This window comes from Chinchilla lanigera, unplaced genomic scaffold (genome assembly GCF_000276665.1).
Source record: "Chinchilla lanigera isolate Chin_1 unplaced genomic scaffold, ChiLan1.0 scaffold00091, whole genome shotgun sequence".
Classification (NCBI taxonomy): domain Eukaryota; kingdom Metazoa; phylum Chordata; class Mammalia; order Rodentia; family Chinchillidae; genus Chinchilla; species Chinchilla lanigera.
The window spans coordinates 5,648,349-5,661,647 of record NW_004955492.1 but is presented as its reverse complement, the minus strand read 5'-3'; the positions used below and the strand labels follow the sequence as shown (position 1 = coordinate 5,661,647).

The 13,299-nt window shown below is 45.8% G+C and overlaps 1 protein-coding gene across 1 annotated transcript in view; it reads left to right on the top strand.

Annotated features, from left to right (window-relative positions):
- The first annotated feature begins 461 nt into the window (after positions 1 to 461).
- Positions 462 to 13,299, top strand: part of Slc35f3 (solute carrier family 35, member F3) — a 311,742-nt gene continuing 298,904 nt past the window's right edge. The window contains exons 1-2 of the mRNA XM_005404959.2: positions 462 to 880; positions 1,253 to 1,482. Coding sequence (XP_005405016.1) covers positions 828 to 880; positions 1,253 to 1,482 — 283 coding nt within the window. The 5' untranslated portion in view covers positions 462 to 827. The remainder of the gene's footprint in view (positions 881 to 1,252; positions 1,483 to 13,299) is intronic.

Here is a 13,299-nt window from a genome sequence, read left to right as displayed (position 1 = left end):
TAGCTGGCAGGCAGTGGAAAGAACAAACAAAAGACCGTTAAATATGTAAAGTGGAGATGTAAGAAGAGCAAACTGATGAGAACTGCCTCACTGGAGAGTGCGCTCTCTGAGCTGCAGGCCTGACTGCCCGATCCCCAGGAGAGTACATCAATCGCTCCAGGGTCTCAGCTTCGCCTAGGAAGTGCTGTTTCATTATTTGGCAATCTGTGCGCGGAACCAGGTTTTCTTTTTCCATGTGATTGTGCTCCATGCAAGAATGGGGCGGGGTGAAGGGTACGGAGAGTAAGAAGTTGAAGCTTTGGATCCCCCGGGGTGGGTATGTCAGGTCCTGCCGAGGGAGGACGGGCTCGTCACATGCCCCAAGGTTGCAGGGCGGAGCGCCGGCGCCTGGAAGGCTGGGGAGCCCCTGGTGCGCACCTGAGCGGGGAGCGGGGTGCAGCGCCCCCTCCTGGTCGGTGAGCGCCGGGCCGGGCACCTCCCGCGCGCCTGGCCAGGTGGCTTCGGAGCGCGGGGCTGGGCGCGCTCTCTCGACTCCCGGCCCCCGCGACCGCTCTGGGCAAGGGCGGCGGCGGCGACAGGCTCCGGGCGCGACGCTGCTCCGTGGTCAGGTCCGGTTGTGGGTGCCGACGGCCGGCCTGGGGTCACCGGACTAGGCTGCACTCGCCACGCGTAGGCGCTGGGGACCCGCTGGGGACTCGCCGAGGTGCGCTCGGGCGGACTCTGGGAGAGCAGCGCCCCCTCGCCCGGGCCGGCGGCCGCGGGGAGCTCGGGCCCGCCGCCCCTCCGCCTCAAGTCTGGGCGCTCCCAGCCCCATTCAGCCGCTGCCTATGGGGATCCGAGAGTTTCCCGGCGGCGCGCCCAGGGGCAAGAGCATCGCCATGTGAGTAGCGCCCCGGCGCGGGGACGCGAGGGGAAGGCGAGGGCCCTCTGCAACCGGGACCGGGCGGCCCGGGGTCCAGGAGGGGCAGTGTGAGCCGCTCGTGAAGTTTAAGGCACCGTCTCGCTCGCCGCCCGCCCCAACCTGCATCGCCCGACTAGCCCAGCGGAGGCGCGGGAGAGGGGACACGGGGACGCAACGCCCGGGCTCCGCGGGAGTGCAGGGGGCGGCGAGGGGGCAGCCCGGCCCTGCAGCGCCCGGGAGGGAAGCCCCGGCCCCGGCTGCGCCCTGCTCGCCCAGAGCCCTGTGCCTCACCGAAATGCCCCTCTCTGCCCTTGACCCTCTCCCCGCCTGCCCCGGCGCCTGCGGCCCCAGTGGCATGAGGAGGTCACCGGACGTCAGCCCCCGGAGACTGTCAGACATCAGCCCCCAGCTCAGGCAGCTGAAGTACTTGGTGGTGGACGAGGCCATCAAGGAGGACCTGAAATGGTCGCGCTCGGTGGAAGACCTCACCAGCGGGCCCGTGGGGCTCACGTCCATCGAAGAGCGGATTCTGCGCATCACTGGCTATTATGGCTACCAGCCCTGGGCAGCGAGCTACAAAAGTAAGCCCCCCTGCTCCACCGACGTCATTTCCCTGCCCTCTGGTCCTGTCCCTGCCCCAGTCACAGTAGCTAGGTTAAGAAGCTCAAGCAGCGAGGTCCAGCACCCACTTGCGCCCTGCCGGCAGATTGGCAACTTTGAACAAGAGGTCCAGAGATAGTTCTCCCAGACCATGCGGCCCCCATCCCCGTTCTCTTATGACCCTCCCACGCCCACGCAGTCCTCTGTGTCCTCATCCCCTGCCTCTGGAGGTGTTGCAATATGGAGGGCACCCCTGGTGTGACTAACCTCGAGAACCAAACCGATGCAGGGAATCAAAGTGCCCCGGGCTGCTCAGCCTTTTTAGGGATCTGGGAGTGTACTGGGCTCTGGGTCAGCTCAGCTGGCTATTTGGAGGATGCAAACTTGGACAGATTTTAACTCTTCCGGATGTCTCCTGAGCCGTGGTAACTTCACTTTGCATCGGTGAGGAGGTTCTATGTGGATCTTTCTAGATACTGGCACTGGTGGTGGCAAGGTGAGCGCTTGGAGTTACCAGACTTTCCTCTGGCAGTGGGGTTCAGCTGTTGGCTTGGTACTGCTGTGATCAGTTAATAGATATTACCTGTGCGGCCACTTTGGTGGTCGTTTGATTAGGTTGGAAGAGAGAGGCGGGCTACAAGAAACTGTATATAACTATAGTTAGGTGATCCCATTCCTATAGTTGGACAGAGCCCAAGAGATTGCTTTTCAGCCTTCAAGTAGTATAAGCAATGAACATGACTCATTTATTTGTGAATAAAAGACCTGACTAACAGTTTGGTGATTTTGAGATTTCTTTTTTACCTTTATTGCTTGAAATTGCAACATTGTTGGTTTTCACATAAAAATGTCAGGCTTTTGTGATTTAATCCCGTTCGTCATTAAAAGTATGTCTATCTTTAGATTATTCCTAAAACCTTCAAGTCCTAGCCAAAGGTCAGCAGTCTGCTAGCAGTGAGTTTGATGGTTTTATGTTATTTGTGGGAGCAAACATGGGATTTAAATATTTAATTTCCTTACCTTTCCTTGTCTTTAAAGGACTATGATGATTGCATTTAACTCAGTGTAAACCTTTAAGATGATCTATGTCTCCTTCACTCTCTTGATTTGCTGCTAAAACTGTGGATGATTTACCTACTTTAGATTGCAGAGGAAAGTCAAGGGACCAAATTCTCTTTCTGGCTGCAAAACACTGGCTCTAGGATAGCAAAAATTAAAACCATTGGAAACCATTTTTTATGGGTGTGGATAGGGTGCTCAATTTTTATTTCGGTTTTAAAATTTCTTTTAGAAAATAGAAATTTTCTGATTCTTATTTTCATTCTCTGGTTGCTTCATAACTGAAGACAGTGATATAAATTATAGTCTTCACGAAGTCATCTATTTGACCCCTGAAGTCATAATAAGGTTTCCCTTTATAATTCCATTTGTGCCTGGCTCTATGCACTCCATGGAAATGATGACTGCAGTTTGTGACTTCAGGGGCTGGTGAGCAGCTTGCAGGGGTGAAGACTGTGTACAAACACACTTTATAATTAAGAGCAGGGAAAGGCCACAGAAAGTGAGTCCCTTGTGCCATCCACAGTGTGCTCGAGTACCCTCTCTAAGGCTTCACTTGAAGGAATAAATACTAGCAGATGAAGCTACAGTGGTTCTCAAAAGATGACTAAAATCAGCTCACTCCACTTCCTATTCCTGTGAAGATTCTTTATTCCAAGATATTTCCTTGCTACTAAAATGCTTTAGGTGACAACTGACATTTTGATGAATTAATTGGGTTTTAAGTTTAAATTTAGAGATGCTAATGTTTTATTCATATAGCAGGAAAGGTTTCAGGGCAGCACTTTGCCATCTTTACCCAACTAAAAAATAATAACACAGAGGCTCATCCATCTGTAGGTATCAGTGAGATACTTGGATTGTTGTTTAATAATTGCACAGACTGGAAGAGATGATGATTACAAATGAAATGTCTTCCAGTGGAAGTTACAGAGGCTCCAAGCCTCATCCTTGACATTGTCATCGTCCCTTTCAGTTATCCTTCACACTGACTTACCTGCGTCTCAGCTGTAGCAGCTGCCGGGAGATTTACCCTGAGTTTGCAGGCTATGTGATAGGGATGCCAGCTGCCCGTGTGTAGTGCAGCAGCAAAAATCATTTGAATGACCAATTACTCATGGGTTTCCTTTTTGTGTCTGGACTTTCTCTGGGTAGATAAGGGTAAAGGAGGCAATTGTAAGGAGGGCAGAGGACCTCCACTCAGTACTCTCAACCCCAGCAATGAAAGCCACATATTTCACTCTAGGCAAGAGTCTTTTTGTAAGAATTAAAAAAAAAATCTAAAGTTCCTGAGGTTTGAGAGGAATAGTTTGTGGGGAAGTTAAACTATAAACAAATAGGTAGGAAGGGGTGAGTTCCTCTTCTCAGTGGCGCAAGATGTCCAAGCTCCGCATTCCATGTTTCTGAATTTAACTATTTGGCAGTATTCTCGGGGATTCCTTAAATACTGGCTGCAAGTATATCCAGATCCCCAAAGGCACTTCGTGCTCAGTAGTTGCTCAATAAATATTTGTTAGTTGAACGAATTGTGGCCTGAACTATTGACCTCTGGGAGAGACAACCTCTGAGTGCACCTCTGGAGCGACTTGTGTAACTTCATTTTTTTATACTGACTTCCTGTTGGTTTGGAATTGCTTTACTCTTTCATAGTTCTTCCATTGTAAGTGTTTTCTGAGCCATAAACTAGAACAGATTCTTGATGATAACCTGTGGTTTGGTCCAGGGTTTCTAAAGCTCACCACTATTGACCCTTTCTACTGGGTAATTCTTCCTTGTGTGGACTGCCTTGCATATTGTAGGGTGTTCGGTAACATCCCTGGCATCTACCTATTAGGTGCCAATATCACCCCATCCTTTTCCATCTGATAACCAAGGCATCTCCATATATTGCCACATGTCCCTTAGGGGCTGAGTTCAGCTTTGGTTGAGACCCACTAGTTTAACCTGAACCTCAAATTCATACTTCAAGTGACCTCCACTCTGGTGACTGGTAGTGCTGAATGAGCAGGCCTGCTTCCTGAATTCCTGGTCTGCTCCTCCCTTCCCTTTTCTCCCTGGACCAGTTCTTGGATCATGGGCCAGACTATAAATTCACAGCCTTCTGAAGGCTCCAAAGAACCTATTGCTTCTGTAGCCAATGTGGCTCCCCATGGATTCACCTTAAATTAGTACCCTGTGGGGAGTGCTTTAGAACTGAGAGCGGTCTGCATAGTTTCTCCCAAGAGCTTCTTTTCTGTTCTCACCTTTGCCCAGAGTAGAGAATAACCACTGAAATGTCTTCTGTTCCTTCTTTCTTACTGGCTACTCTGATGTAGAGCAGGTTGGGAGGAGATGGCTGTGGAAAGAGAGAGGACAAGGAGATCAGAAAGGCTCCTAGTATATAAGGACAACCAGCCCAGGTGTCTGGCATGCTGGGGGTGGGCATGTACAGAGATGTCTGAAGTAGCACAGCTTGCAGACCCAGAAGGAGGCTCTTGCACAGGGTGAAGAAACACCTGAATGCTTTCCTATTTTCCTTTATTCATTTAGCAAACATTTTGGGGGCATTCACCCTCTGCTAGAACACAGAGTCAGGAGACAGGAAAAGACTCCCTCCCCAGGTGTGCCTTCTTCAAGGATCACTGTTGACAAAACCTGCCTTGATAACAGATACCTTAGGCATGAGTGTAGGTAACAGATGCCTTGATAACAGATACCTTAGGCATGAGTGTCACAGCAAGTAGGGATGTTTCACTTTCCAAAAGGATTCCCTGAAGAGTGTTTCCAAATAGTGCACTCCAAACACTTTTCTACTCAAAAGCACTTTTGGAGAGCAGCTTTTGTAGGAGTAGGCATGCTTATTCCTTATCATGAGGTTCACTTGTCTTTGGAGTAGAATTGTTAACACTACATTGTGCTTGTTATGGTCTAGATCTAAAATGTTCCCCAGAAGTCTCAAGTATTCAGAGGTGGGGTTTTCAATAGATGATTGAACCATGGGCGCACTATACTCATCAATGGATTAATCTATTGATGAGCTTATGACTAAATGTGATGTTAGGAGGTGGGGCCTGATCAGAATAGGTGGGTCACTGGAGAGGTGCCCTAAAAGGATACATTCTCCTGTCCTGTCCTTTCCCCTCCATCTTCCTTCCCTTTTCCTCTGCTTTCTGGCAACCAGGATGTGAACAGCTGTCCTCTACCATGCCATTTCACCATGCTGTTTCTGTCTTGGATCCAATAAACCATGGACTGAATTCCCTGAAACCATGAGTCAAAGTAAATGTCTCCTTTAAGTTGCAAGTGTGAGGTATTTTGTCCCAGTAACAGAAAGAGACTAATACAGTGCTGGTGTGTTTGATAAAAATTACTTATTTTTAGAGTGCAGTTGGGTTTAGTTTTACATCTGTACAGTGAAGGATAAACTAGCCCCAAAAGACCACCCATTTCTAGTCTGCTCCCACCTACCACTGGTAATAGGGGTCATGGCCAGTGATTCTAACCCTGGCTAGGAGTATGTAGGACACTGAGCAAAACCTCTTCATCTGGATAAAGATTTTCTACTTCTTGCTGAAAAATGCAGGGTGCTGAGTAACTAACAACCTGGTACAAGGATTTTCATGCTGTGGATGATGGGATTTGAGGAGAAAGGACAATCTTCCTGCCACTTCAGAATGGCCTGTACCAAGGCTGCTTGCATGGGTGGCCCCATGCAGCCAGAGCAAAGGCACACAGGGTGGTTGAAGTCATGGTGCTCAGCCTCTGTGTGACCCTCCCAAACTGCAAAGGTCAGGTCAGCACTCATAAATGATCCAGGGTGAGAGTTGATGACTCGGCTGTAAAAGTTTATTTTAGGATGGAGTTTGTCATATTAAATAGGAGTCTGAAAAGATTTTAAAAGGAAAGAATTGGAAGGTGATTGGGGGAGGGTGAGCAATAGAACTCAAGATTTCTAATGTGTCAGAGAGTAAAGCTGGTTCCTCAGTGTGAATACATGCTAACAATTTAGTGAGTAGCTTCCTGAGTTTTGACAGTTAAGATTCAGAACAATTACTGCTTAAGAAAACCTAGTGCTCCCCAAGTCACTAAGACTAGGCCATCTGTTTGTGAAGGGTGTGGTGTCACCTGCAGGTAAGCTTTGTCTCCCAGGCTTTAAAGTCGTAGGGACAAAGAGGTGTCTTACTCTTTCTCAGAAGTGTGTCTGAGGAGTCCTTGCATAGTGGCTACTGTAAGACATTCTAGGGGTGGAGATGGGCACGTTGGCCTTCCTTAAGCAGCTGAAAAAATTTAAGTTACTGCATTAAAAAATAAACCCACACATGTGTGAGCCATTGCATTGTGTTGTGCATTTTTCAGGTGTTGTTGAGGACACTTGAACTGCAGCCTGCATTGGAGGGGGCACCCTCAGGCCCCCAGAGTTGTCAGGAGGAGCAAAGGACATGGACCACCATGGAGTTATATGCACACCCCAGCTATGTCCCTACATAGATATAGGACAGATTATTCACCATGAGTCTCTAATTTATCATCTATATAATAAAGAGTGGACAATTGGAAACGAGCCTCGGCCCTGTATGTATGAGAACAAACAGATCAGATACCATTTGGAAAGTCTGTGCAGCTTACAGGGACCTGTCAGTTACCCCTGGCCACATGGCTTAGGTCAGGCCCCAACGGCAGATAGCACCATCTCCTTGGGCGTTTACATTGGACTTCTGACTTGACTGCCTTAACCAGTGTCTCTCCTTTGGTCTGAGATTAAAGCCAGAAGCTGTACAGATAGGCACAGTGGCACATAGTAGCATGCTCCTGAAGTCATAGCTACTTAATAGGCTGGGGTAGGAGGATGACTTGAGCCCAGGAGTTCGAGGAGTTCAAGTCCAGCTTGGACAACATAGCAAGACCTGATCTCAAAGAGGCTGTGCTCCAGGGTAAACTGAGTGAAAGAGAGACTCTGAGGGGCTCCCCTGTTTCGTGTGAGCGGAGAGGCAGCAAAATTGGTTTATGTAGAGAGAAGACTCCGGTAGATGTGTGAGACAACTAGCAGGAGCCATGGAGTCAAAGGACCATGTCCCATTTCCCTCCTAGATCAAGGTCATGCTGCTGCTCCTCCAAGGCCCTGAGCCTCCACTGCTGCAATGCTACAGCCCATTCTTCTCATGTGAACCTATCAGGTTCTGTTTGGAACATTGCCGGGCTCCTCTGTGGAGAAGACTGAACCTTCCCCACTTGGGTTCAGGAACGGCAAAACAATGGTCTGCATCTCAAAGAACTGGTGACTGGAAGCAAAAGGTCACTCTCTGAATGCTGAGACGATGAAGAAGGTCACAGAGCCCCAGTCACTCGAGTGCTTCACAGAGAAGTAGACACCCAGTCACACCATCTGGTTTAAATGTGCACATGTCCACAGCAGGGGATGAGCTAGAGGTTTCTGCCTGTTTTGTTTCGTTATTTGACCTGACACCTTTGGGTTCACTGCAGTGGTGAGTGTGCACAGATCAATAGAGCAAGTGACGAGCTTTGTTTCATTATCTTATTGCAGAGCTTAGAAAAGGACATGTGCAATTAGGAATCCAATAAATTCTTTGGGTGAATGATGGTAGCAAGCATTTGAGCTATTGCTTAGGACATAAGCACCAATTTTTTTCACATGCAACTCCAGGGAGCTTTAATTTATGACGTTTAAGATGGTAGGAAATAAATTGCATCACTCAGGTGATTTGCAGCATAGAAGGCTATAGGCTGTTTTGGACTCCTGTGACATGAAGACATTCAGTGTAACTTCTCAGAACAATTTTCTGGTTTTGACAAATGCTTTTCTGTGACATTCAAATTTTTTCCTTGTCAGTTTGCTATGTATCATCTACAGTACTCGGCTAGGTCAAATCTATTGGGAGATTCTTTTTATTTTTCTGCACCATCTACTTTCAACAATATAGTGTTTAAAAAATTGGGTATGTCCTCAAAGTTTATTCAAAAGGGTTGGAAGGAAAGTGCTTTTAAAAGAATGGTGAATTTGCCTTTTTATTCTCTCTTTGAAAGTGGACCCATCCTATTTTTAGTGAATGTATGAGATTCATTTTCTTTAGGAAAAGGAGTACAGCTATGAGTGTAGGTACGAATCACGTGGGCTTGGAGCACGATTCAGTGCACTAGTGTGAAATACAAGGGAAGGAATGAAAGTCCCCTCCACCCTCTAAGAAATAGTTTGAGGATAGCCAGGTGTGGTGACGCACGCCTGTAATCCCAGCACTTGGGATGCTGAGGCAGAAGGATTGCCATGAGTTGGAGGCCAGCTTGAGCTATGTAGTAAGCTCAAGGCCAACCTGACCTACATAGTGACACCCTGTCTCGAAAAAAGAAAATGAAATCATTTGAGGATTGTGCATACACCATAACTGAAACAACACATCTCAAGGGCTTATCCAAACTCTTTTACTTTGCATTTCATTTTATTAGATATTGAGCATAAAAGTCTTACATAGATCTATCTGATTTGAGGCTGTAAAGTGCATTTTCCAGGTCACATAGAAATAAAAAATACGCTATTAAAGTTTAGTTTTAAAGCGCTAAGAAGTGTAAATGTGTTTCTTCTATCTGTAACCAACACTGCATCTGATGATTTTCTTGAAATCCACTGAGGAGTTTCCATGTGGTGGCTGGACGGTATAAGCACTTCCCGTCAACCAGTCCATGGGCCCACCGGATGCTCCCTGCTGAGAAACCTGTGGACCAGGCAAAGGCTTCAGAATCATCTCTGCATGAAATTCCAGGTGCTTTTCATTCAGAGCCCATTTTTGAATGGTTTAGAAACAGATGAAACAATGGAATCTACTATGAGGGCATATTCGTTTACTCATAAATATATCCATCTGTACATCCACCCATCATCCATTCCCTCAGTCATCAAAAATCCACTCTTACTAAAAGGGCAGTAAATGTATTCATGCCTAAAGTAAACATCAGCTATATGGTACAGTTGTTTCTTAGAAAACGACATAGTGGGATGGTCAGACATACGTAAATCAATCTATAAATTGGATTGGCCTTGATCCACATTTTTTTTTCTTTTTGCCTTGTGGCTCTCTCTATGTCTATTTTTGGTCTTTCTCTAACTAAGTACCTTGGGAGTAATTTGGGCAAACTAAACTCTGTGTTTATAAATAATATTGCATAATATTTTGTCGTAGGAACCATGAGAGCTAGGTAGATTTTTCACTTTTTCTCTTCTCTTAGAAACTTGTGCTCTCCACAAGTTCTAATTTGCTAATTTCATATATCCCAGAACAGTGGACACTTGTTGCCTTCATGAAATCATGCCATTGCAAAGATTCTTGTCTGGGTTAATGAGATTAAGCTACTAAAGCAGCATCCTCCTTTTCTAACATTTTATGTTGCATGCATTGTTTCACTCCAGCTCTTGGGAAAGCTATCCCAAGGCTGTCTTCTTCCTCCAACTGGAAAGTGGACTGAAATTCTAAGGAGCTAGGAAGCATTCTCAGCTCGCCTTGCACCTTGCCTGTTCTCTCCTGTGAGACAACATTCTGTTCATGCAGTTTCTCCAGTTCTTTTAAGTGAAAACCCCCAAATCAATAGAAGTGCTCTTTAGAAGCTATTCAGCTGTTCAGTTTCAGAGTAATAACACAAACCAGTCCGTGTAGGTGTGGAGTGATGTCTCTGAGGGGCGTCTCTACTTTTATGTATTAATAAAAACATGTCTCGGTTAACATGATGGTTATTTGACATACTGTTGATGATGGAAAGAGCTGGGGTTTCGTCTGGCAGTCTCTTGCTGTAGTTCATCCTGGAGTCAGGTCCCCCTACGCACATCCGTCTAAGACTCAAGGCTGGGGCTGAGTTAAAACACAGGCTGAGGCTGGGTATTCAGAGGCCACTACCTCACTGCTCCTCTCTTACTGACTCGCTTGCCTCTCTCCTTGACCCCCTTTTTTGTGATGAGCACATGGAAACCTGAACCCCAGGGAAGGCTGTGCCCCTGAGGGACACTGGCTTCTGATGGTTGGCAGGTGATCTAAGACTCTTTGGACCAATATCAGGGTTGTGTCTTGAATTTCTCCATGTCTTTCAGACTAATAGCTCCTCTGTGTGTGTGGTAGGGGGAGGTGGCTTAGGCACTGCAGTCTCTTGGTCACCTTGTATCTGATAAGAGCAAGAAATAATATAATGGTTATCTTCTAAGAGCTTAGACCTCCTTCCCATGACCTCAGTGGTGCTCTGGGACTGCCACAATTTCTCCAATGAGGTATCTGTGTTGCTCATGGCTGTAAAGAACATTTTGGAGGCAATTGGTGTCTATTACTCATTGAATCACTTTGTGGAGTATTGTTATTTTCCTTGGGCCTCATAGTGTTAGTGTGGCTATGTAGAGAATGTCCTTATTCTTAAGCGATGCCCAAGTATTTAGGGATGAAGTGTCATTGTGCCTGTAATGTACATTCAAGTAGTTCAACTAAAATGTGTAGACAGACAGATCAAGTGACATAGTAAAAGTGGCAAAATGTTTGATATTTAGTGAATCTAAATAGGTGTCAACCTTTCTGTAAATGTGAGTATTTTCAAAATACAAAATGCCATCATTCCAGCCAGTGGCTTAGCACAATCAGGCTTGAAAGAGAAACGCTGCAACTATTTAGTTCAGGTTATTACATCAGAGCTGAGCTAACACGAGGGAAGATTGTGTGAACGCTGACAAGCCAGCTCCAGGGAAGGAGCAAGCCCTCCCTCACCCCATAAGGCCAGCACAATTGCTGGCTCTTGTCACACTCAGCGCCATCTTCCAGGCAGGTCTAGTACCTACGGTAACATCTACCGAATGCTGCCCTCATCTCTGGAACATGCTTTTCACTGCGTGGTGCTGTACCTCAGGCTCCAAGTTATTATTTTATTTTTTATTCATTTATGTTTCTAATACATAATAAATACATTCAGTATGAGTTGGTACATACACATATTATATCTTGGTTTGTTTTACTTCCCCTCTTCTACCTCTCCCTTCTGTCTCCCCCTCTCGCCAGATCCCTTTTCCATCTCCACAAAGTCTATCTCCTTGTTTCCTGTCATCTATATTTTATTCTGCTCTTTATAGTTTAGGTTTCTTATGTGAGAGAAATCATGTGATATTTAGTCTTCTGTGTTTGATTTATGTCACCTACCATGATGATCTCAAGGTGCATCCATTCATCTATTGGTAGACATATAAGTGACTTCCAAAATTTAACTATTGAGTTATGCTGCTATAAACATGGGTATGCATATAACACTATAATATGATGTCATGAACTCTTTTAGAAAGGTACCCAGAAGAGGTATGGCTGGGTCAAATGGAATTTCTACTTTTAGGATTTTAATGAATCACCTTACTGATTTCCCTAATGGTTGTACCAGTTTGCATTCCTACCAACAATGTAGAAGTGTCCCTTTTCTCCCACAACTTTGCCAGCATTTGTTATTTTTGACTTCTTCATGATAGACATTCTTTCTGAAGTAAGACAGAATTTCAGTGTTGCCTTGATTTGCATTTCTCTAAGGGCCAAAGATGCTGAACATTTTTTCATGCACCAATTGGCCATTTGTACTTCTTTCAAGAAGCACCTATTCCTTTTAATTGCCTGTTTCTTGATTGGCTCCTTTATTTTAGGGAGTCTAATTTTTCAGAGTTCTTTATATGTTGTAGATATTAGTCCTCTGTCTAAGTGGTAGCTGGCAAAAATACATTTTCATTCTGTTGGTAAAGGAAATCTAGTTTTGCAGGTTTATACTGCTAGTCTATCACTACAAATAATTTAACTTTTGTACCCTATAAGATAAAAATTTCTAGCTTGGGGACCCCTTGCCTTACTTGAGAGTGGACAGGTAGCCAAGCATCTTAGTCTAAAGAACAGGCTGTCTATAAGATTCTCTCGTCTGTTGTGCAGATGGCTCTTCATGTTCTTGGGCTTCTGAATGGAGCATCTTATCTTCTAGGGTGGAGTGTCGGGGGTGTTACATGTGTCTCTTGACCAGATCACCTTGTGCCTGGTTCTCTGTCCTTCTTCCTGCTTCCCAAGGTTGGTGGGGGGATGTATCTCAGGAGCAGGCCACTTCCTCTGAGGGCTGCTCCCAAGGAATCTTTTCTGTCTGCTGCTCTCTGGAGAACATTGGTTAGTGGTAAGAGGGGGAGAGTTAAACTGGCTTCCCATTTTCTTCTTTGCTCCATGTTCAGGCTGATAAGAATTTTGCTTTTAGCAGCCTGAAATCTTTTGTAGAATTCACCACATGGTGGCTTTCCTTTAGGAGGGCATTGTATTTGGTCTTTGTGGATAGAGGAATGAAGGCACAGTGTAATGAAGAGACCCCACAGGATTCAATCAAAGATGACATTACTTTTGTCTCACAGGTAATATGTATGAATTGAAGGCACTAAGTTATGGGGATTCCTCTATTACAAAATTCATTTTCAAAATCAGAAAAGATGGGCATGGTGGTGCACACCTGCAACCCAGCACTCTGGGAGGCAGAGCAGAAAGATCTCAAATTCAAGCCCAGCTGGGGTAACTGAGTGACTTAGCAAGACCTGTCAAGAAAGAAAGACAAAAGAAGAAGAAAGAAAAAAAGAGAGAGAGAAAGAAAGAAAGAGAAAGAAAGAGAGAAACAGAGGGAGAAAAGAAAGAGAAAAGAAGGAGGCAAGGAGGAAGAAAGGAAGGAGGGAGAAGAAGGAAGGAGGGAAGGAAGGAAGGAAGGAAGGAAGGAAGGAAGGAAGG